At 53.1% G+C, this 21984-nt stretch overlaps 2 protein-coding genes across 5 annotated transcripts in view; both read right to left on the bottom strand.

The window, feature by feature from the left end:
- Positions 1-7859, bottom strand: part of LOC119938305 (broad substrate specificity ATP-binding cassette transporter ABCG2-like) — a 40368-nt gene extending 32509 nt beyond the window's left edge. For 2 of the 4 annotated variants that reach the window (XM_038758091.1, XM_038758088.1), the window contains exons 1-3: positions 2521-2600; positions 2154-2398; positions 1789-1848 (exon numbers count right to left, since the gene is read on the bottom strand). In XM_038758091.1, coding sequence (XP_038614019.1) covers positions 1789-1848; positions 2154-2362 — 269 coding nt within the window. In that variant the 5' untranslated portion in view covers positions 2363-2398; positions 2521-2600. Of the gene's footprint in view, positions 1-1788; positions 1849-2153; positions 2402-2520; positions 2601-7810 lie in introns of those variants that run through there. The other 2 variants (XM_038758089.1, XM_038758090.1) reach the window with 2 other exon arrangements.
- A 1451-nt stretch (positions 7860-9310) lies between these two features.
- PKD2L1 (polycystin 2 like 1, transient receptor potential cation channel) lies at positions 9311-20730 on the bottom strand. Its single transcript, XM_038758629.1, is given in 9 exon segments — positions 9311-9329; positions 9483-9561; positions 9803-9846; positions 10541-10592; positions 10595-10634; positions 10931-11042; positions 13297-13458; positions 18145-18211; positions 20673-20730. Coding segments are annotated over 9 exon segments (633 nt in total).
- Positions 20731-21984: the final 1254 nt, after the last annotated feature.

Raw genomic sequence — 21984 nt, 5'->3', positions numbered from 1 at the left:
ATTGATTGACTGACCATGTCCACTCGGGAGACGGGCAGGAGCGGGGCTGGAGTCTGCGGAGACAGAAGCTCGGTGGGCTCTATGGACAATATTCCCAAGGACGGAGTGCCAAAGCTCAACCTCGCTGCACCTCTCAAACACAGCACCCTCATCTTCCACGGCCCCCTCGACGTGGAAAACTCCTGCGCTCCCTCCCACTTAGAGTCTGAGCCCGATGACGGGCAGGGACTATGTCCGGCCTGGTTAACTTCTTCTATCTACCCCAGGGCTCAGAACAGTGCCCAGCACATAGTAAATGCTTAACAAACATCATCATTATTATTACTATTATTATTATTATTATTATTACTATTATTACTTCTCGACTGTGATCCCGCTGTTGGGTAGGGACTGTCTCTATGTGTTGCTGACTTGTACTTCCCAAGCGCTTAGTACAGTGCTCTGCACACAGTAAGCGCTCAATAAATACGATTGATTGATTACTATTATTATTATTATCCTAATATACTTGGTTCGACCCAACGCTTAGTACAGTGCTTGACACACAGGGAGTGCTGGAATTTTTTTTTTATTTCTATTGATGTCTGTCCCCCCCACTAAACTGTAATAATAATAATAATAATAATAATAATAATAATAATAGTAATAATAATGGCATTTGTGAAGTTCTTACTATGTGCAAAGCACTGTTCTAAGCACCAAATACCACCATTACTCTGATAAACTACCATCACATGGTACTATCATCATGCGATGCTTAGAGAAGCAGCGTGGCTCAATGGAAAGAGCCCGGGCTTGGGAGTCATGGGTGTGTGGGTTCAAATCCCGGCCCTGCCAATTGTCGGCTGTGTGACTTGGGGCAAGTCACTTAACTTCTCCGTGCCTCAGTTCCCTCCTCTTTAAAATGGGGGTGAAGACTGTGAGCCCCACGTGGGACAATCTGATCACCTTGTATCTTCCCCAGTGCTTAGAACAGTGCTTTGCACATAGTAAGCGCTTAACAAATGCCATTATTATTATTACAATCATCTCTCACAGTGCTATCATTATATGGGACTTTCATCACACAGTTCTAGAATCGCAAGGCAGTTATCTCATGGGACTTTTATTCACACTGAACTAGAATCACATGACACCTTCATCTCACACGGTACTATGATCATACGGTACTTTATTCACACAGAACTCTCATCGCATACCCTGAACCACTATCATAAACAGAGTGCCGTCGCCACAGGGCACCATCATCATACAGTGCTATCATCATTCTGGTCCCCTCGTCGCACACAATACCATCAACACACGGAACTATCATCACACAGTCTATCATCACACAGTACCAGCCTCACAAACCGAGATTGCCCCTCAACCTCTCAGCCTGTGCCCGCCCTCCGCCCCCAGGCAACCGTGTACCCTTGGGCCAGTTAACTTCTCTGGGTCTCAGTTTCCCTCATCTGTAAAATGGGGATTAAGACTGTGAGCCCCACATGGCTTGTATACACCACTGCTTAGCACAGTGCCTGACACATAGTAAGAGCCATTTTTTTAAAAAAAGTGAGTGTGGGGGGGGGGATGGAGGGGGTGGCGGGCATAGCCAGGACAGAACCCATGTCCTCTGACTTCCAGTTCTGTGCTCTCTTAAAATGCTCTGACCGGTTCCGGTAGCGAGAGATTTCTAAGGACCATTCTTCAGGGGAAACTTCATGGGGGTCCCTCTCTCCAACGGGACGGCTTCCCCTTGACCCTGTGACCCCTGCAAGAATGTGGGGTGAGAGCGGGGAGACTCACGAAGACTTCCCGCAGCCGGTGGGTCCCAGGATGGCATTCAGCCCGGGCTTCATGATGCCCCTGGACGGAGACAGAGGAGGCGAGAGCGTCATCTGCGGCCCCTCAAGACTGCTTGATTCCCAATCACTCCCGATATCCCTCAGGAACCCCCAACACCCACAGCGGCACATAGAAAGGGTTTTTAACAAACACTATTATCATCATCTTCTGGCCTCGTCTCCTCCTACCCCCTCCACACCCCCATGACCCCTCCTTACCCTCCCTTAGCTCTCTGGCTCCTTCCACCCAGACCCAAGCATCTCCCAAGCCCCGGCCCTCCTCGATTCTCCCTTTTGGCCCAGGCCCCCAGCCATCCCCTCACTCACTCCACATTGTGCAGGATTTTCCTCTCCTCCGTGACTCTCCGGCAAGGGAGGCCGGACACCAGCTGCACGGAGTAGTGGATGTTGTGGAAGCTGACGACGGAGCCGCGCCGGGTCCGTAAGGAATTTTGGGAGACGACCCCGCTCTGGAAGACGCCGTCTCCATCGTCTTTCTCCAAGCGCTCCAGTCCCTCCTCCAGCTCCTGCTCCATGGCCAGTGGGCTCCGGTCAGCTCAGCCGAGTAAAGCCTGCTAGATGGGGGACGGGAGGAATGGGGGGTCTGGTCTGTGGATTAGATCCTCCCCTCCCCAGCTCCAGAAGCCTACAGGAGAGGGTACAACAGGCTGATTTCTCTTGGGCCTGTGCTTACCTGCAAGTCAGGGTTAAACCCACTGAAGGCCCAAGAGAAAGGGCACCTAAGGAGTTCACTGCCAGCCCGCTGTTGACCAAGCCCTCTCGCTCAGAGCTGAGCCAGCCTGTCCCCCAGAGAGACCCCCACTTCTGCCCACCCTCCCCGGGATATCAAACCACAGGTCCCTGCCCCACGGCAGCCTAGTTTCACTGAGCGATAAGGGCTCGGGGTCCGGAGCTGGAACATAACTTGGTCTCCTCCCTCCAGAGGGAGGCTCTTCCCATTTGAACAGAGGAAGGGAGGGTGGGGAGACAGAAGGGGTGGGGTAGATGGAGGTGACAGTCTGGAGCCGACCCGGGGTTGATTCATTCATTCATTCAATCATATTTATTGAGCGCTGACTGTGTGCAGAGCACTGGACTAAGCGCTTGGGAAGCACAAGTTGGCAACACATAGAGACGGTCCCTACCCGACAGCGGGCTCACAGTCTAGAAGGGGAAGACAGACAAAAAAACAAAACATACAAACCAAATAAAATAATCAATCAACCCATTAATGATAGTCACTGTGCTAAGTGCTTTGGAAAGTACAATAGAACAAGAAGACACAGTCTCCCCTCTCAAGCAGTTTACAGTCTATGAGAAAATCCCTGGCTATAAGCTTAACCTGCTCTTGGTCCATTCATTCATATTTATTGAGCGCTTACTGTGTGCAGAGCACTGGACTAAGCGCTTGGGAAGCACAAGTTGGCAACATATAGAGACGGTCCCTACCCAACAGCGGGCTCACAGTCTAGAAAGGGAAGACAGACAACAAAACTAAACATAAGCTCAGCACTTAGTACAGTGCCTGGCACATAGTAAGTGCTTAAATACCATCATTATTATTAGAAACAGCACTGCTCTGGGAATTAGATTGGGTTCTAGTTTTCTTGTAGGGGGCTAATGCAGGCCTGCAAGGCACTTGTGCTGTGTGGTTGATGTTGCCAGCTGTGACACAACGACGGTGCTGGTTGTGTCGGGGGCAGAGGGCTGGATGGGAACCACCCAGCTGGGCCCAATGAGGGCAGTTTTTACCCCTGCCCTGCCCCAGGTTTCCCCCCAGCTCCATCCTCTCACCCTATCGCCCCACCCCGACCAGCTCTGCGGCCTACCTCCCCTTAATAATAAGAATAATGATGGCATTTATTAAGAGCTTACTATGTGCCAAGCACTGTTCTAAGCGCTGGGGAGGTTACAAGGTGATCAGGTTGTCCCACCGGGGGGCTCCCAGTCTTCATCCCCATTTTACAGGTGAGGGAACTGGGACACAGAGAAGTGAAGTGACTTGCCCAGTTACCTCATCTGTAAAACGGGGATGAAGACCGTGAGCCCCGCGCGGGACAACCTGATCACCTTGTAACCTCCCCAGTGCTTAGAACCGTGTTTTGCACATGGTAAGCACTTAATAAATGCCATTATTATTATTATAACTATTATTATTATTATTACGAGCAAGATCCCACAGTCTCTGCCTGCTTGGGGGTCAACTTCCTGGCAAGGATCAACCTGATCTCCTTGTAACCTCCCCAGCGCTTAGAACAGTGCTTTCCACATAGTAAGCGCTTAATAAATGCCATCATTATTATTATTATTATCATTATTATTATTATTATTCTCAGCAACCAATCGCCCTGATGGTTGGGAGGGCAGCCTGGACAGGTAGGGGGGCATGAAGGACTTGGGGAGTGGGCGCTGCTGGGGTGTGGACTGGACTGAACTTCAATCATGGGGTTGAGTTTTTCCGGACTTGATGGAGGGAAGGGAGCTGGAGTTGGCCTCGCTGGAGCCGACTGCGGGGGCTCTTTCTCTGCCCTCCCTTCTCCCCGGCCCAGCCCTCCATCCCGTGACTGGGTTTTGCTTGACTCATGGCGGGGCCTCCGGGGCCTGCTTAATACAAGCGCTTAGTACAGTGCTCTGCACACAGTAAGCGCTCAATAAATACGATTGAATTGAATGAATGAATGCTTAGACCGCGACCTGGGCGCCTGGTCCGGGTGGGAAGCAGTCCGGGCCGGGCCAGGGCGGCATAAACAAGGATGAAAGGGCTTCCTCTCCCGCAGCCCTTGGATTGTTCTGGTTGTCCCCGGAGAAAAGCGGTTCCCTCAGCCGGCCTGTTATTTCTTCATCCTTGGCAGGAGCCCCTCTCTACCGTCTCCCCCCGACCCCGTGCCTGGAAGCGGCCATGTTAAGTGCACTCAGGAGGGGCTTACCATAAACTTTAAAGCAGTCAATCTCCTAGCCCCCTCCTACCTCACCTCACTACTCTTCTACTCTAACCCAACCTGCACATTCCCCTCCTCAAATCCAACCTAATCGCTCTACCTCAATCTTGTCTATCACCCCACTGACGTCTCACCCACGTCCTCCCTCCTCCTATCCAACAGACAATGACTCTCCCCACCTTCAAAGCCTTAATGAAGGCACATCTCCTCCAAGAGGCCTCCCCTGACCAAACCCTCCTTTCCCCTTCTCCCACTCCCTTCTGCGTCACCCTGACTTGCTCCCTTTATTCATCCCCCCTCCCAAGCCCACAGGACTTAAGGACATATCTTAAGGACTTAAGGACATAGTAAGCGCTTAACAAATACCATCCTTATTATTACCACTGGATTTCTCTACTGACAAGCATTTAGGGGTACAGAGAGGAAGGGTTTGGGGCACCGAATGGATAGATGGTGGACCCACAAACAGTTTTTTTTTGGGAAAAATCAGAACTACGCCATGAGGGTGGATGTCAGGTAAAGTTTCTCCAGCCATCCATTGGTGCCGGGGAGAGATGGTGCCTGGATTGAACGGGCCATTGGTTGGATACAGGAGCGGTGAGGTCTGCGGGCCTATGTTTTTATGCCAAGACTGAAACTTGCCGGACCCAGCCCATCCTTCAGAGCCTTCCTGTCCCTCCCTCTCTTTCTTCATCCTTGTAATTTTATTTACTCGAATGTCTGTCTCCCCCACTCTGGCCTGTAAGCTCGTGTGGGCAGGGAATGTGTCTGTTATATATATGCCACTGTAATAATAATAGTGGCATTTATTAAGCACTCACTATGTGCAAAGCACCGTTCTAAGCACTGAGGAGGTTACAAGGTGATCAGGTTGTCCCGCGGGGGGCTCACAGTCTTAATCCCCATTTTACAGATGAGGTCACTGAGGCCCAGAGAAGTGAAGTGACTTGCCCAAAGTCACACAGGTGACAATTGGCGGAGCCGGGATTTGAACCCACGACCTCTGACTCCAAAGCCCTTGCTCGTCCCACTGAGCCACGCTGCTTCTTGTACTCTCCCAAGGGCTCAGTACAGAGCTCTGCACACAGTAAGCGCTCAATAAATACGACTGACCGACTAAACTACAGGCTGAGGCCTCCTCATAAGCCCCCAGTCGCAGTATCCCAGAGCTGCTCAGATGCCTCCAGCCCCCAAGCTTGCAGGCCAAGTTCAAAAATACTTTTAACAACACATAAAGCTACGAGCTACACAGAGCCGATGCTGCGGGTTGCTTAGGGGACAGTTTGTATTTAGGACCAGGGTTTAAGGGGTTGAAACTTCACCTGAACGTGGTGGTGCGGTTGAGAACCAGATTCTAGTTCTCTAGTCCCCTAGCTTCCCTCGTTACGGTCGGGGAACGTTTCTGCTTATTACGTTGTACTCTCCCAAGCACTTAGTACAATGCTCCGCACAAAGTGAGCGCTCAGTAAATACCATCGACTGACCGGGGTTTCAAAGCCCAAGGGAGTCACCTCCCTGAGGTTCGGGTTGTAGGCTGTTCCACGGGATTCCTGAGCCCAGGACAGGAGCTTGCCGGAGGGGAAGGAAGCAAACGGTAGCGGGATCCAGGACTGGGTGTCCTGGACATGCCCCGCCCTGTGCGTGCCGGGCCCGGGGGAAAGCTTGCCGCACGTGTTCAGGGCAAGGGAAACCACCCATTGTACAGAGGGTGGGGTGAGGACGTGGGGTATTTCGGGGAAGCTCAGGAGGTGGGGTCTGAATCTGGCAGCAATAGCAATCTGGAGCTCCCCACCCCCAGCACCAGGGAGGAGCTGGAGCCTGGTGAAGAGGGGGTCACAAGGGCAAGTTGAGTCTGCACACACGTGTATACACACACACACACCACACCACAGACAGGCAGGGAAGACCGTCGGTCTTCTTGGGGTGGCACTTCAAAAAACTCCGAGAGGGTGAACGACGTAGAGCAGAGAGAGGAGTGCGACCCAGATAAGGGTTAGTGAACCAGAGGGTTAGACCTCACTCCTAGGCCCGGCTCTTGTGACCCAGTTCCTGGGCCCTAAGGTCAGAGGCAGGAGCCCTCTTTGTAAATGTTGGGAGGCTCCCCCTCCCCGCAGTCCTGACACCCACTCCAAGTGCTTAGTACAGTGCTCCACACGGAGTAAGCGCTTAATAAATATGATTGAATGAACGAATGAAGCCCCCTAAGAGACCTTCTTACCCTGGGAGGCACCAGAGCAGAGAGAAAGAGAGAGACCCTCAGAACGGAGCCTCCCTGTGTAGGTAGGGGAAGGGCCCGTTCTGTCCTCTCATCCCCTCAGCCAAGCTAGAAGTGGACGTCATCATGGCGAGAGCCAAAGGTGCCCTGCACCGGGTCCTTTCCCGACCCACGTTCCTTCTGCTCCTCTTGCTCCCAGATGCCCCACTCCTCCCTGCCCGGGGGGTCCGGGTTCTGCTGGGGCAGCCGCTCCGGAGTAGGTCGTGTTCCCTGGGGGAGAAGGGGGAGAAGAGGGCCGTCCGTTGGAGGGGAAGGGCAGGAAGGGGATGAAAGACACAGGGTAGCAGAATGGCAAGAGACGGTGCTGCCCTCCTTCCCTTCACCTCCAGAAGAGTGAGCCCTGCAAGAAGAGGGCCCAGGAGAGGGACACCCCCCAGGGTAGGGGCAAGGCAGGGCCCTGGGCTGCCGTTATCAGCCGCTCTCGACCCGGCCGACACAGACCTGCCGTCCTGAAGATAAGATGGCCAGAGCAGAGCTCTGCACTGGGTGGAACACGCCCAGCCTCGGTGGAGGGGACTGAGGCCTTGAAGGATGACGAAGGGAAGGGAGCAAGATGGGGGTAGGACAGCAGAAGGGGAAGGGAAAGAGGAAGAGTCTGGCTGGGGCCTAGGAAGAGAAGTAGAAGGATCCCAGTGGGGGAGCAGGAGCCAGGGGCCGGGGGGAGGTTCAGGCAAAGAGTAGAGGGGCAGGGGTGGGGGCAGGGGTGAAGCCTAGGGAGGCTGAGGAAGAGAAGGAGAAGTAGCAGACGGGGCGGAGGGCCGGACACTCACTGGGTTGAGGTTGGTGGTCGCCGTCGGATCCTCCCACTTCAGCCGGCTCCTCTCCGGCACTTCCAGCTTGGTGCCCACGGCCTCCACCTGGGACACAACCCCACCCAGGGAACTCTCCAGCTGCAGGCTGCGCTTGGCAAGCCTGTGGGGCAGGAGACCCTCAGATCCCGGGGACTCAGAAGGAGACCAACCCCTTCCCACCCCAGGGAGCGAGCAGCCGGGACCCCACAGGTTTCAGGTTGAAGTGTGTGTGGCGGCGGGGGGAGGGGGGCGGTGCTCAGAAGCAGGAGGAGGGAGGAGACAAAGTCACCCAGCGCCCAGGGGTGCCCACGGCTGGCAGACGCACATCTGGAACTCCTCTCCTGCCACCCAGCTGGCTGGACTGGGCTGGTCACTGAGCAGGGGTCCCACCATCTCCAGGTTGGGGGCCCCAAAGCACTGGTCCAGGTTCTCAATCTCGGCCCTCAGTGTCTCCTGCGGGGATGGGACAGGGGTTAATGGGGCTACTTTGATGGTGTGGGCAGAGCCCAGAGGCTCAACAAGATAGTAAATGGGGGAGCTCTCCCCTGAGCCCCCTTCTCCACCGCGCCTTGTGCCCCAGTTTGCCCAGGGATATCCAGAGTCCTGGGGACATGTCACGGGGTGGACGGGAAGCCTCTCTGTCCGGGGAAAGTCCCATCTGAACTCCTCCCACCGCCTCCAGGGAGAGCTGAGGACACTGTCCAGTGGTTCCCACACCTGGGTGGATTCTGGCTCCGGGTCTCCCATGCTCCCTGACCCTAGGTCCCTGGCCCGGTCCCCGACCCGTTCCCCGCCCCCTGCCCCCGGGCCCAAATCCCTCCCTGGCTCCAGCCCTTCGGCCCCAACCTCTAGGCCCCACCCCAACTCCAGCCCTTGATCCCTGAACCTGGCTCCTTTTTTTTTTCTTAAATAATAATAATAAAAATGATGGCATTTATAAAGCACTTACTACGTGCAAAGCACTGTTCTAAGCACTGGGGAGGTTACAAGGTGATCCAGTTGTCCCACGGGGGGCTCACAGTTTTCATACCCATTTTGCAGATGTGGAAACTGAGGCCCAGAGAAGTAAAGTGACTTGCCCAAGGTCACACAGCAGACAAGCGGCAGAGCCAGGATTAATAATAATAACAATAATAATGGCATTTATTAAGCACTTACTATGTGCAAAGCCCTGTTCTAAGCACTGGGGAGGTTACAAGATGATCCAGTTGTCCCATGGGGGGCTCACAGTTTTCATCCCCATTTTACAGATGAGGAAACTGCGGCCCAGAGAAGTTAAGTGCCTTGCCCAAAGTCACACAGCTGACAATTGGCGGAGCCGGGGTTTGGACCCACGCCCTCTGACTCCAAAGCCCGGGCTTTTTCCCACTGAGCCACGCTGCTTCTCCAACAGAACCCAGGATTAGAACCCAGGTCCTGGATTACAGAACCCTGGATTAGAACCCAGGTCCTCTGGCTCCCAGGCCTGTTCTCTCTCCACTAGGCCATGCCGCTTCTCCTGCTGGAGAGCAGAGAATGTGCGTCGTGTCATATTCCCCTAAATGTTCAGGATAGTGCTTGGTGCTCAGTAGGTGCTCAGTAAATACCATTGATTGATTGGGAAGATGATGGGGTAAGGGGCAGAGCCAGCGTCACAGGGAGGCTCACTCACTCCCGCAGGCTGTTTTTGAAGTCCTCAAACTCCAGCTCCTCGGACCCGCTCCGCAGCGCTTTCTGGACGTCGGCGATCCAGAAAATGGCATTTATTTAAAATGGCATTTATGAAGCGCTCACTATGTGCAAAGCGCTGTTCTAAGCGTTTCTCTGTGCCTGTTTCCTCCTCTGTAAAATGGGGATTAAGACTGGGAGCCCCAGGTGGGATATGGACTGATTAGCTGATCACCTTGCGTCTACCTCAGTGCTCAGTACAGTGCCTGACATGTAGTAGAAGCTTAACGTATACCATAGAGAAGCAGCGTGGCTCGGCGATCCGCTCCTTCTTCAGCCGCAGCCTCGGCAGCGTCTTATTGTAGCCCCGGGCCAGAAGGGCAGGGGGTACTCAGGATGACTGAGGCCCAGACACTCAACAGCCCGTCCCACGGACCCCACCAGCCCCAGGCCCTGGGGGAGCTGGGTTCGAGGAGGAGCTGTTGGCAGCAAGAAGAGATTCGGGGGTGGAGAACCTTGAGAACCAGAAGCCCAATTTCCCTCCACGTAGCCCCCTCCCCAGTTGATCTGTTCCCCCACCCACCCAGCTTCCGTCCCCTGTCCATTGCACACCAGGGACCGCGCCGGCCCCGCTTCCCTTCCTCCCTCCCTTCCCGGGCCTCCAATGGCCAGGGCAGGCCAGCACCGGGAGTTGAGTTCGTAGAAGAGCGGGATTCTCAGCCGTGGTCCGCGGCAAGGAGAGGGGTTGAGACAGGAAACTGAGTCCCAGTGGATAGCAGGCTGGCCTTCCCCAAGACTGGAGATTCTCGGGACTCCAGGGAGGCTGAGGGAAAAACCCCCTCAATTAATCCACCTATCAAAGGTCTGTCCAGGCTAGAGGGCAGCCATTCCCTAGAGCCCGGAGCTATGACCCTAACGGCTAGGGGACGGAGAGGGTTCATTTTCTGCTTCCCCGCCTAGAGTTGGGTGGCCCTTCCCTTCCTCTGAGGGTTACCTCTGCAGGGTCTGGGGTGTTGGGGAGGGAAGACCAAAATTGAGGGCTGGGGGAGATGCTGGGTCACCTGCTTCAAGATAGCCGAGAGCTGAAGCTCGTCTTTCTGGCTGGAGAGTTCCTGACCTCCGAGTAGGTGTCATTGATGATGGCCAGGAACGTGTTCTGAGGAGCCCCAGGTGGGGTCAGAGGGGTGGTGCCAAGGGGAAGGAGGTGACCGAGTCAGAGCTGCCAGGCCAGCAGCTCTTCCCCCACCCCACCGCCCCACGAACACACCTGGGATCCCGACCCTGTGCCCCAACCTCGGCCTCGGGGCCTCCCCACCCTCATCATCATAATAACGGTGGCACGTGTTAAGCATTTACTCAGTGCCAAGCACGTTGCTAAGCGCTGGGGTAGCTACGGGATCCAGCTCCGGGTGGCCAGAGGGCGGGAAGACGGAGGAGGACCCCCCAACTCACCAGCGGCACGAAGAAGACATAGGTGACAAAATAGACGGGCCCCAGGATCCGGTTGGCGCTGTCGATGGCGTCGTAGTCGAAGTCCCCGAGGATGATCCGGAACTGAGTGAAGCTGAGAATGCGTCTTAATCCCCATTTTCAGCTGAGGTAACTGAGGCCCAGAGAAGTGAAGTGACTTGCCCAAGGTCACACAGCTGACAATTGGAGGAGCCGGGATTTGAATCCATGACCTCTGACTCCAACACCCGGGGTCTTTCAAGTCACCTGGAGGGAAGGAGCCCGCCAGAGACTCTAGTATCTTGTAGCTTGTATCTACCTCACCACTTAGAACAGTGCTTGGCACATAGTAAATGCTTAACGAGTACCATAATTATTATTATTGCTATCTGTGTGACCTTGGACAAGTCGCTTCACCTCTCTGGGCCTCAGTTACCTCATCTGGATAATTGGATTACCTAGGGTCTATCCCAGGCCTTCCCAGACTGAGCCCCCTCCATCCCCCCTGCCTTACCTCCTTCCCCTCCCCACAGCAACTGTATATATGGATATATGTTTGTACGTATTTATTACTCTATTTTTAAATTTATTTTATTTGTATATATTTATTCTATTTATTTTATTTTGTTAAAATGTTTTGTCTTGTTCTCTGTCTCCCCTTCTAGACTGTGAGCCCACTGTTGGGTAGGGACCGTCTCTATATGTTGCCAACTTGTACTTCCCAAGCGCTTAGTACAGTGCTCTGCACACAGTAAGCGCTCAATAAATACAATTGAATGAATGAATGAATGAATGAATGAATGAATGAATGAATGAAGAATGAATGAATGAATGAATGAGAAGCGGCACAGGTCTACTCGCCCTGGCTGGGTGAGGTGGGGCCCGAGCCAGAGCCCACCCTGGGCAGGCCCGAGTCGGCTGAGTGACCGGACAGGAGGCCACTACTTGGTGGGGGAAGCCGATCTACCCAAGCAGCATATTCGATAGTATTTATTGAGCGCTTACCGTGTGCAAAGACCTGTACTAAGCACTTGGGAGAGCACACCATAATGATAGGTAATCTGGCTCACGGTCTAGAGGGACTCCGACTCCCCATTCTTTTCTCTCAGAGCGGGTCTGGATGTGGAATCGGTGACTGCAAGGAGGAGGGCAGACCTAAAATATACTAGGCCCAAGAAGAATTTAGCCAACATCGTGGACGACAGGTCCCAAACGGGTTACTGGAGGGAAAAGAGAGGAAGTCTACATGGCTCAAGGGTTTGGGGCACCGAATGGATAGATGGTGGACCCATCCCAGACTGAGCCCCCTCCTTCCTCTCCCCCTCCTCAGCCCCCTATCTTACCTCCTTCCCCTCCCCACAGCACCTGTATATATGTTTGTTCGTATTTATTACTCTATTTTATTTGTACATATTTATTCTATTTATTTTATTAATATGTTTTGTTTTGTCGTCCGTCTCCCCCTTCCAGACTGTGAGCCCGCTGTTGGGTAGGGACCGTCTCGAGATGTTGCCAACTTGGACCTCCCAAGCGCTTAGTCCAGTGCTCTGCACACAGTAAGCGCTCAATAAATATGAATGAATGGACCAAGAGCAGGTTAAGCTTATAGCCAGGGATTTTCTCTTAGACTGTAAACTCCTTGAGAGGGGAGACTGTGTCTTCTTATTCTTTTGTACTTTCCAAAGCACTTAGCACAGTGAATATCATTAATGGGTTGATTGATTATTTTATTTGGTTTGTGTGTTTTGTTTTGTTGTCTGTCTTCCCCTTCTAGACTGTGAGCCCGCTGTTGGGTAGGGACCGTCTCTAGATGTTGCCAACTTGGACTTCCCAAGCGCTTAGTACAGCGCTCTGCACGCAGTAAGCGCTCAATAAATACGATTGAATGAATGAGTGAATGGACCCACAGACAGTTTTGGGGGGAAAAATCAGAACTACGCCACGAGGGTGGATGTCAGGTGTAGTTTCTCCAGCCATCCATTGGTGCTGGGGAGAGACGGTGTCTGGATTGAACGGGCCGTCGGTCGGATGCAGGAGCGGTGAGGTCCGGGGGCCTATGTTTTTATGCTAAGACCGAAACTTGCCGGACCCAGCCCATCCTTCAAAGCCTTCCTGTCCCTCCCTCTCTTCTGAGGGCTCAGGAAGGAAATCCCAGCAGCTCCTCTTTCTCAGAAGTTGAAAAGGAACCTCTCCTTCCCCCTCCTCTTCCAGGCACATTTCATCTCTCCCTGGCCCAGGGCACCTCGCCCTTCCCACCCCTTGAAGGGCCGGAATCGGCCCTCCACTCTCGTCTCCAAGAACCATCTCGGACCCACGGTGCCCAGTGGCCTGGGCCACCAAGGGACTACTCGGTGGGGTGGGGGGCTCACATGCACTTGTTGAAGGTGCTGAAGTTTTCCACCTGCATCCCGAAGAGGAAAGAGCCCAGCTGGGCGTAGGTGAAGAAGACGATGAAGAACACGATAGCGAAGCCCAGGATGTCCTTAGCACAGCGGGCCGAGGTGGAGGAGAGTTTCCCTTCCCCACAGCACCTGTATACATGTATATATGTTTTACATATTTATTACTCTATTTATTTATTTATTTTATTTGTACATATCTATTCTATTTATTTTATTTTGTTAGTATGTTTGGTTTTGTTCTCTGTCTCCCCCTTTTAGACTGTGAGCCCACTGTTGGGTAGGGACTGTCTCTATATGTTGCCAATTTGTACTTCCCAAGCGCTTAGTACAGTGCTCTGCTCATAGTAAGCGCTCAATAAATAAGATTGAGGAGGAGGAGGAGGAGGAGGAGGAGAGCGGCGTCATGGTCTTGTTGAAGCCGATGTACTTGAATAGCTGCGGGGTGGGAGAAGGCGGGTCGTGGAAAGAGGGTCACATCTTGGGGGAATCCATGGAAGGGGGCAAGGGGCCGGCTCGAATCCCAGAGACTCCTCCATCGGCGCAATGCCCCAGGACACGTGGCATTGGGATCGAAATAACTCACAGGGAATCTGGAGGTTAAGGCTAAAAATGTCCTCCTTGAAGTCGTCGTGCACCACACACGAGTTGTTCTTCACCTTCAGCTGCCGCAGCCGCGGGACGCCCAGGAGGAGGTTGAACAGTGCTTTGCACGTAGTAAGCGCTTAATAAATGCCATTATTATTATTATTATTATTATGGGGACTCAGGGCCAGGGCCTGATCGTTGTACCACTTGGTCCAGTACAGGCTGTCCAGCAGCGGACCCTGCGCGTACTGAGAGGCAGCGTGGCTCAGTGGAAAGAGCCTGGGCTGGGGTTCAAATCCCGACTCTGCCGCTTGTCAGCTGGGTGACTTTGGGCAACTCAACTTCGCTGTGCCTCAGTGACCTCATCTGGAAAATGGGGATTAAGATTGCGAGCCCCACATGGGACAACCTGATCACCTTGTATCCTCCCCAGTGCTTAGAACAGTGCTTTGCATATAGTAAGCGCTTAAATACCAAAATTAGAGAAGCAGTGAGGCTCAGTGGAAAGAGCACAGGCTTTGGAGTCAGAGGTCATGGGTTCAAATCCCAGCTCCGCCAATTATCAGCTGTGTGACTTTGGGCAAATCACTTCACTTCTCTGGGCCTCAGTTACCTCATCTGCAAAATGGGGATTAAGACTGTGAGCCCCCCGAGGGACAACCTGATCACCTTGTAACCTCCCCAGCACTTAGAACAGTGCTTTGCACATAGTAAGCGCTTAAATACCAAAATTAGAGAAGCAGCGTGGCTCAGTGGAAGGAGCACAGGCTTTGGAGTCAGAGGTCATGGGTTCAAATCCCGGCTCCACCAATTGTCAGCTGTGTGACTTTGGGCAAGTCACTTCACTTCTCTGGGCCTCAGTTACCTCATCTGTAAAATGGGGATTAAGACTGTGAGCCCCTCCGAGGGACAACCTGATCACTTTGTATCCCCTTCCAGTGCTTAGAACAGTGCTTTGCACATACTAAGCGCTTAACAAATGTCATCATTATTATTATTATTGTAACCTCCCCAGCGCTTAGAACAGTGCTTTGCACATAGTAAGCAGTTAATAAATGCCATCATTATTAATTGTCAGCTATGTGACTTTGGGCAAGTCACTTCACTTCCTCTGTGCCTTGGTTCCCTCATCTGTAAAATGGGGATGAAGACTGTGAGCCCCCGCGTGGGACAACCTGATCTCCTTGTAACGTCCCCAGCACTTAGAACAGTGCTTTGCACATAGTAAGCGCTTAATAAATGCCATCATTATTATTATTATTATTCTTACTGCAACAGGGAAACTTAGACCAGAGCTGAGGACTGGACAGAGGGGGGTACGGGATGGAGGCCTGGCCCGGGTCCCCCCGTGCCCCCTACCCCACCGGAGGTCTCCGGGCGGGGAGGGGGCAGAACTCACCCCCCAGAAGTCGGCCATGCTGCTGATCCTCTGGAAGGAGACACCGGTGTCAGAAGAGCTTTGCAAGAAAAGCTCAGACATCACTTTCATGTAGTAATAGGCGCTGGAGCTTGTCATTCCGTAGGTCACTGGTCGAGAAAGGAAAGGAGACAATTCCCGGGCCCTCTCCCTCAATCAATCGATCGATCAAATTTATTGAGCCCTTATTGTGTGCAAAGCAGTGTGGCTCAGCGGAAAGAGCCCGGGCTTTGGAGTCAGAGGTCATGGGTTCAAATCCCGGCTCTGCCGCTTGTCAGTTGTGTGACTTTAGGCAAGTCCCTTCACTTCCTCTGTGCCTCAGTTCCCTCAACTGTAAAATGGGGATTAAGACTGTGACCCCCCCGTGGGACAACTTCATCACCTTGTATCCTCCCCAGTGCTTAGAACAGTGATTTGCACATAGTAAGCACTTAACAAATGCCATTATTATTATTAAATGGGAATCCCGTGAACATTCTTGGTGGAACCCCAAAATGTGCCCCACCTCCCACAAAAAATGGCTGAGCCCCACGTCAAACGGAGATGGGGACGTGGGGTCCTGGTGATCACCTGTCTCTCATGACCAGCCCGAACGTCAGGACTTCCAGCTGGCACTAAGTGACGTGAACGCCATCACTGATGACGGACCACGGGGGTCTCATCCTGGTATTGCTACCATGACAACCGGCCCTGCATCATCCTCATCCTGTTCCCCCACCCAGACCCCCACTCCCACCCCCAGGGCAGGTGGTGAAGCCCCAGGTGCTCCTCTGCGATAAAAATGCATCTTCCTAAAATAAACAAACGATCGATCCGGTCACGCAAAGACCTTTAGTGTCCCTATTTCTCCCCGATTCAGAGCGGCCTTAAATCTACTGCAGGGACAATGTCCGAAGACAATGTTCAAAGACGTCCGTGTTATCTCCCGGGGCCCGAGCGTTCCACAACGCTCCTCCCCGTGCCCGCTATCGGCCCGGCTCAGATTTTCACCAGACTGAGAGATGAAACCTGAAACAGGATGTTTGCTTTTTCAGGGTCCCTTGGGGGAACAGAATCTCTGGCTCTGAGCGGTGTTTGGTGCTCAAACTGTGTAAGTCAACACCACCGCCACTGGTTTTGATACATTTATGTCTACCCTTGCGCTCACTCTCTTCTCCATCACGCCCACTCCTCTTCCCGACTCCCCCCACCCCATCATTATCTTCCCAGGCCCCTCAGTGAATAAACTGGGAGTCTCCGCTTCAAGATCTAACTGACCTGTTCTTCTTCCTTGATGTGAGTTCCTTGTTGGCAGGCCCTGAATCCAGTTCTTTCTTTGACACTGAACCCAGTGGCTAAACCAGGACTCCGCAGAGATATAGTAGTGTTCTCTCACTGCCCATACAACCGTGTGGGTCTCTCCCCTGTTTGCCAATGCCACCTTGGCATCCTCCCCTCCTCCTACAGTTCTTCTCTCTATTGCTAGGCTAAATAATCATCATAATAATGGCATTTATTAAGCACTTACTACGTGCAAAGCACTGTTCAAAGCGCTGGGGGGGTTACGAGGTGATCAGGTTGTCCCACAGGGGGCTCACAGTCTTAATCCCCATTTTACAGATGAGGTCACTGAGGCACAGAGAAGTGAAGTGACTTGCCCAAAGTCACACAGCTGACAATTGGCGGAGCCGGGGTTTGAACCCGTGACCTCTGACTCCAAAGCCCGGGCTCTTTCCACTGAGGCAGGAACCAAAGCATTTCCCTGCAGCGATCACAGTTCTCCCCCACCCGCGCCGGTCCCTCCCTCACACCAAGTGGTCCACAAAATGGAAACCAAGCACAAAGTGGAGCCAATATCTTGTATGCTAAAATTTCTCATGAGCCCCGCCGCCCGCTTTTCATTTAATAATAATAACGATGGCATTTGTTAAGCGCTTACTATGTGCAAAGCACTGTTCTAAGCGCTGGGGTAGATACAAGGTCATCAGGTTGTCCCACGTGGGGCTCACAATCTTAATCCCCGTTTTACAGATAAGGTAACTGAGGCCCAGAGAAGTTAAGTGACTTGCCCAAGGTCACACAGCCGACAATTGGCAGAGCCGGGATTTGAACCCATCCTGATTTCTTCAAAGGGTTGGGCATTTGGGCCGGTCAGTCCGTCAATGGATCGCTGTACTAAGCGCTTGGGGGAGTGCGATAGAACAACCGAACAGATACATTCCCTGCCCACAGTGAGCTTCCTGTCTAGGTGAAAATACTTCTTTAAGAGGGCTGGGGATGGGCTCTTCTAGGTGGAGGCAGGGGTTAAAAATAATAATGATGATGGTATTTGTTAAGTACACTGTTCTAAGCACTGGGGTAGATACAAGGTAATTGGGTTGGACACAGTCTCTGCACACATAAGGGCTCACAGTCTTCATCCCCATTTCCCAGATGAAGTAACTGAGGCCCAGAGATAATAGTGAGTCCGTTGTTGAGTAGGGACCGTCTCTATATGTTGCGAACTTGTACCTTCCAAGCGCTTAGTACAGTGCTCTGCACAAGTAAGCGCTCAATAAATACGATTGAATGAATGAATAACGATGGCATTTGTTAAACACTTGCTATGTGCCAAGCACTGTTCTAAGAGCTGGGGTTTATGCAAGGTAATCAGATTGTCCCACGTGGAGCTCACAGTCCGAGTCCCCATTTTAGAGATGAGGTAACTGAGGCCCAGAGAAGTGAAGTGACTTGCCCAAAGTCACCCAGCTGACAAGTGGCAGAGCCGGGGTAGCTATGGGATCCAGCTCCGGGTGGCCAGAGGGCGGGAAGGCGGAGGAGGACCCCCAACTCACCAGCGGCACGAAGAAGACGAAGAAGACATAGGTGACAAAATAGACGAGCCCCAGGATCCGGTTGGCGCTGTCGATGGCGTCGTAGTCGAAGTCCCCGAGGATGATCCGGAACTGAGGGAAGCTGCGAATGTGTCTTAATCCCCATTTTCAGATGAGGTAACTGAGGCCCAGAGAAGCGAAGTGACTTGCCCTAGGTCACACAGCTGACAATTGGAGGAGCCGGGATTTGAACCCATGACCTCTGACTCCCAAGCCCTGCTGTTTCCACTAAGCCACGCTGCTTCTCACGGGTGAAATGACTTGCTCAAGGTCACTCGACAAAGTGGCGGAGCAGGGATTAGAACCCAAGTCCTTCCGATTCCCGGGCCCGGGCTCTATCCTCTAGGTCGGTTCTGTGCCTTCAACCTCCTTCCATCCATCCGAGGCCACAAGCTTGGGTCCCCCCAGGTGGCCCTAATGTCCTCCCCCTCAGACCCCTCTGATTTTAGGATTGGGGACCAGGCAGGAGAAAGGCACACTCTGCCCAGCCTCCCGCCCAGTCCCCCCACGACCCAAACCCTGCCCTCGAGGAGCAGCGGAAGACCAGCACTCGGCCCACATCAAGCGAGACACTCGGGACGGCGGAACGATCGGGGTGGAGATAAAAATAACAAGCACGGGGGACGGAGAAGTAAATAAAGCATAAGGGAGCCAGGGGATCAAACTCTGCTGAAAACTCTTCCGAGCGCCCACGTGGATTTGTCGGTGGTTCCCCGAGGGTCTGATGGGCCATTAGTGGCTCAGTGGAAAGAGCACGGGCTTGGAAGTCAGAGGTTGTGGGTTCAAATCCTGTCAGCTGTGTGACTTTGGGCAAGTCACTTAGCTTCTCTGTGCCTCAGTTACCTCATCTGCAAAATGGGGACTAAGACTGTGAGCCCCCCATGGGACAACCTGATCACCTTGTATCTCCCCCCCAGTGCTTAGAACAGTGCTTTGCACATAGTAAGCGCTTAATACCATTATCATTATTATTATTATTATTATCATTATTATTATTATTATTATTATTATTATTATTGTCATGCAGCTGCTCCTGGGTGCTTCCCTCCAATCCCTGGGATTTGTCCCCCACCCCACTCCCTGCCGCTCCACACTGGCGGTGGTGGCGTTTGCTCATCAGACGGTTTCAGTGTCTAGCCCTGGCTCGATACCGTTCCTGCCTCCTGCGTAGCGGGGAGCAACTCCTCTGGGCCGGGTCAGGCTTGGCGGGAAATCAATCAATCGTATTTATTGAGCGCTTACTGTGTGCAGAGCACTGGACTAAGAGCTTGGGAAGTACAAGTCGGCAACACATAGAGACAGTCCCTACCCAACAGCCGGCTCGCAGTCTAGAAGGGGGAGACAGAGAACAAAACCAAACATCATCATCATCATCATCAATCGTATTTATTGAGCGCTTACTATGTGCAGAGCACTGTACTAAGCGCTTGGGAAGTACAAATTGGCAACATATAGAGACAGTCCCTACCCAACAGCGGGCTCACAGACTAGAAGGGGGAGACGGACAACAAAACCAAACATACTAACAGAATAAAATAAATAGAATAGATATGTACAAGTAAGATAGAGTAATAAATATGTACAAGCATATATACATATATCCAGGTGCTGTGGAGAAGGGAAGGAGGTAAGATGAGGGGGATGGAGAGGGGGACGAGGGGGAGAGGAAGGAAGGGGCTGAGTGTGGGAAGGCCTCCTGGAGGAGGTGAGCTCTCAGTAGGGCCTTGAAGGGAGGAATAGAGCTAGCTTGGCGGATGGGCAGAGGGAGGGCATTCCAGGCCCGGGGGATGACGTGGGCCGGGGGTCGATGGCGGGACAGGTGAGAACGAGGCCCAGTGAGGAGATTAGCGGCAGAGGAGCGGAGGGTGTGGGCTGGGCTGGAGAAGGAGAGAAGGGAGGTGAGGGAGGAGGGGGCGAGGTGATGGACAGCCTTGAAGCTGAAGGTGAGGAGTTTCTGCCTGATGCGCAGATTGATTGGTAGCCACTGGTGGCTGGAAAGTGCTGTAGGGAGGAGGGGAGGCTCTCTGGGGCCTGCTGTCCCCAACAATGTAGGCCCCTCTGTCTTTGTGCCCCAACAGCCAGCTCCTGCAGTAGGGTGAGGGCTCCCACTTCAGCCCATGTCCCCAGCACAAGTGGCGGCTGGGAGGATCTGGTGGGGTGATGGTGTCTGGGCTCTGGTGTAAGGAGGGATGCTGGCCAGGTGATCTCTCTGCCCCACGCTAGGCGGGAGAGGATGGCGTGGACAGCGGAGAGTGAGGGGAAGGGCCATAATTGCCCTCATTTCTTGTGTCCCCGTAAGGGTCATTCCCCTGCCTGGGGCAGACTAGGGTCACTTTTCCTTCTGACAAGGGGGTCTGTTTGTGCTCTGACTCCCCCCCACCAGAAGCTATCCCTCAAGTCTGTCAGTCTGGGTGGGTTTCCACTCTGCTTCTTCAGAGAGCAGCTCCTACCAAGCCCAGCCCGGGAGCTACACTGCTGGGATCCTCTACCTTGCTTGTCCTCCGGCCCTGCCGGCCAGCCCTGGACTGCCTTGATGAGCCTCCACATGCAGGCAGGGGAGGCCTTGGCCCTTCCGCCCCTGACCGGAGACGTCAATCGCCCTGTGCGTGGGCCACGTTATCGCTCTCAGAACAGCGGTGCAGCCTCCTCCTGTTCCACCAGCAGGGTGTGGGCCTATCGGCGGGGGGGTAGGACTATCGACATGGCCATCTGCCGGGCCCGGCCAGCTGCCCAGGAGAACAAGGGCCCTGGCAGCTCTCTGTGGGCCCTGGGTCACCGTCAGTCCGCAGCAAGGGGGTCGCCAGGCTGGTCTCTGCCCTCTGGGCTTGGGAATTGGGTTTTTCTCTTGTAGGCTCTTAGCTCCTCTGGGGGCGAAACAGTGACTTTGGAACATGATAGCTCTGATGAGCCCACTGTTGGGTAGGGACCGTCCCTATATGTTGCCAACTTGTACTTCCCAAGCACTTAGTACAGTGCTCTGCACACAGTAAGCGCTCAATAAATAACAAAACCAAACATACTAACAAAATAAAATAAATAGAATAGATATGTACAAGTAAGATAAATAGTGTAATAAATATGTACAAGCATATATACAGGTGCTGTGGAGAAGGGAAGAAGGTAAGATGGGGGGATGGAGAGGGGGATGAGGGGGAGAGGAAGGAAGGGGCTCAGTTGTTTTTTTGTCTGTCTGCCCCTTCTAGACTGTGAGCCCGTTGTTGGGAACGGACCGTCTCTATATGTTGCCAACTTGTCCTTCCCAAGCACTTAGTACAGTGCTCTGCACACAGTAAGCGCTCAATAAATACGATTGATGATGAACCCGAGAGTCAAGGGAGCACTAAGTCTACTCCTGCCCCTCCTAGTCTTCTTCTTCCTCCTCCTGTTGATCCTCCACCACTCCTTTTCCTCGGCTCCACTGACACTGTTCTCTCCTGCTTCTCCTCCTGTCTCTCCGGTGGCTCCTTCTCAATCTCTTTTGCAAACTCTGACAATGGGGGCCCCTCAAAGCTCAGTTCTGGGTCCCCCTCTACACCTACTCCTCTGGAGAATTCATTCGCTCCCAAAGCTCAGCTACCATCTTTACGCAGATGATTCCCCAAATTACCTCTCCAGCCCTGAGCCCTCTCCTTCTCCGTGGCCTCATATTTCCTCCGGCCTGTAGGACATCTCTACCTGGAGGTCCCTGCAACTCCTCAAACTAAAAGTGTACAAAATAGGACTTACCTTCCCACCTATCCTCTCCCTGTGTATCCCATCACTGTAGACAAGACCACTTTCCTCCCTATCTCACATGCCCAT

This window comes from Tachyglossus aculeatus, chromosome 16 (assembly GCF_015852505.1).
Source record: "Tachyglossus aculeatus isolate mTacAcu1 chromosome 16, mTacAcu1.pri, whole genome shotgun sequence".
NCBI lineage: Eukaryota > Metazoa > Chordata > Mammalia > Monotremata > Tachyglossidae > Tachyglossus > Tachyglossus aculeatus.
The sequence above is the reverse complement of the archived record's forward strand: the minus strand, read 5'-3'. Positions and strand labels throughout refer to the sequence as shown.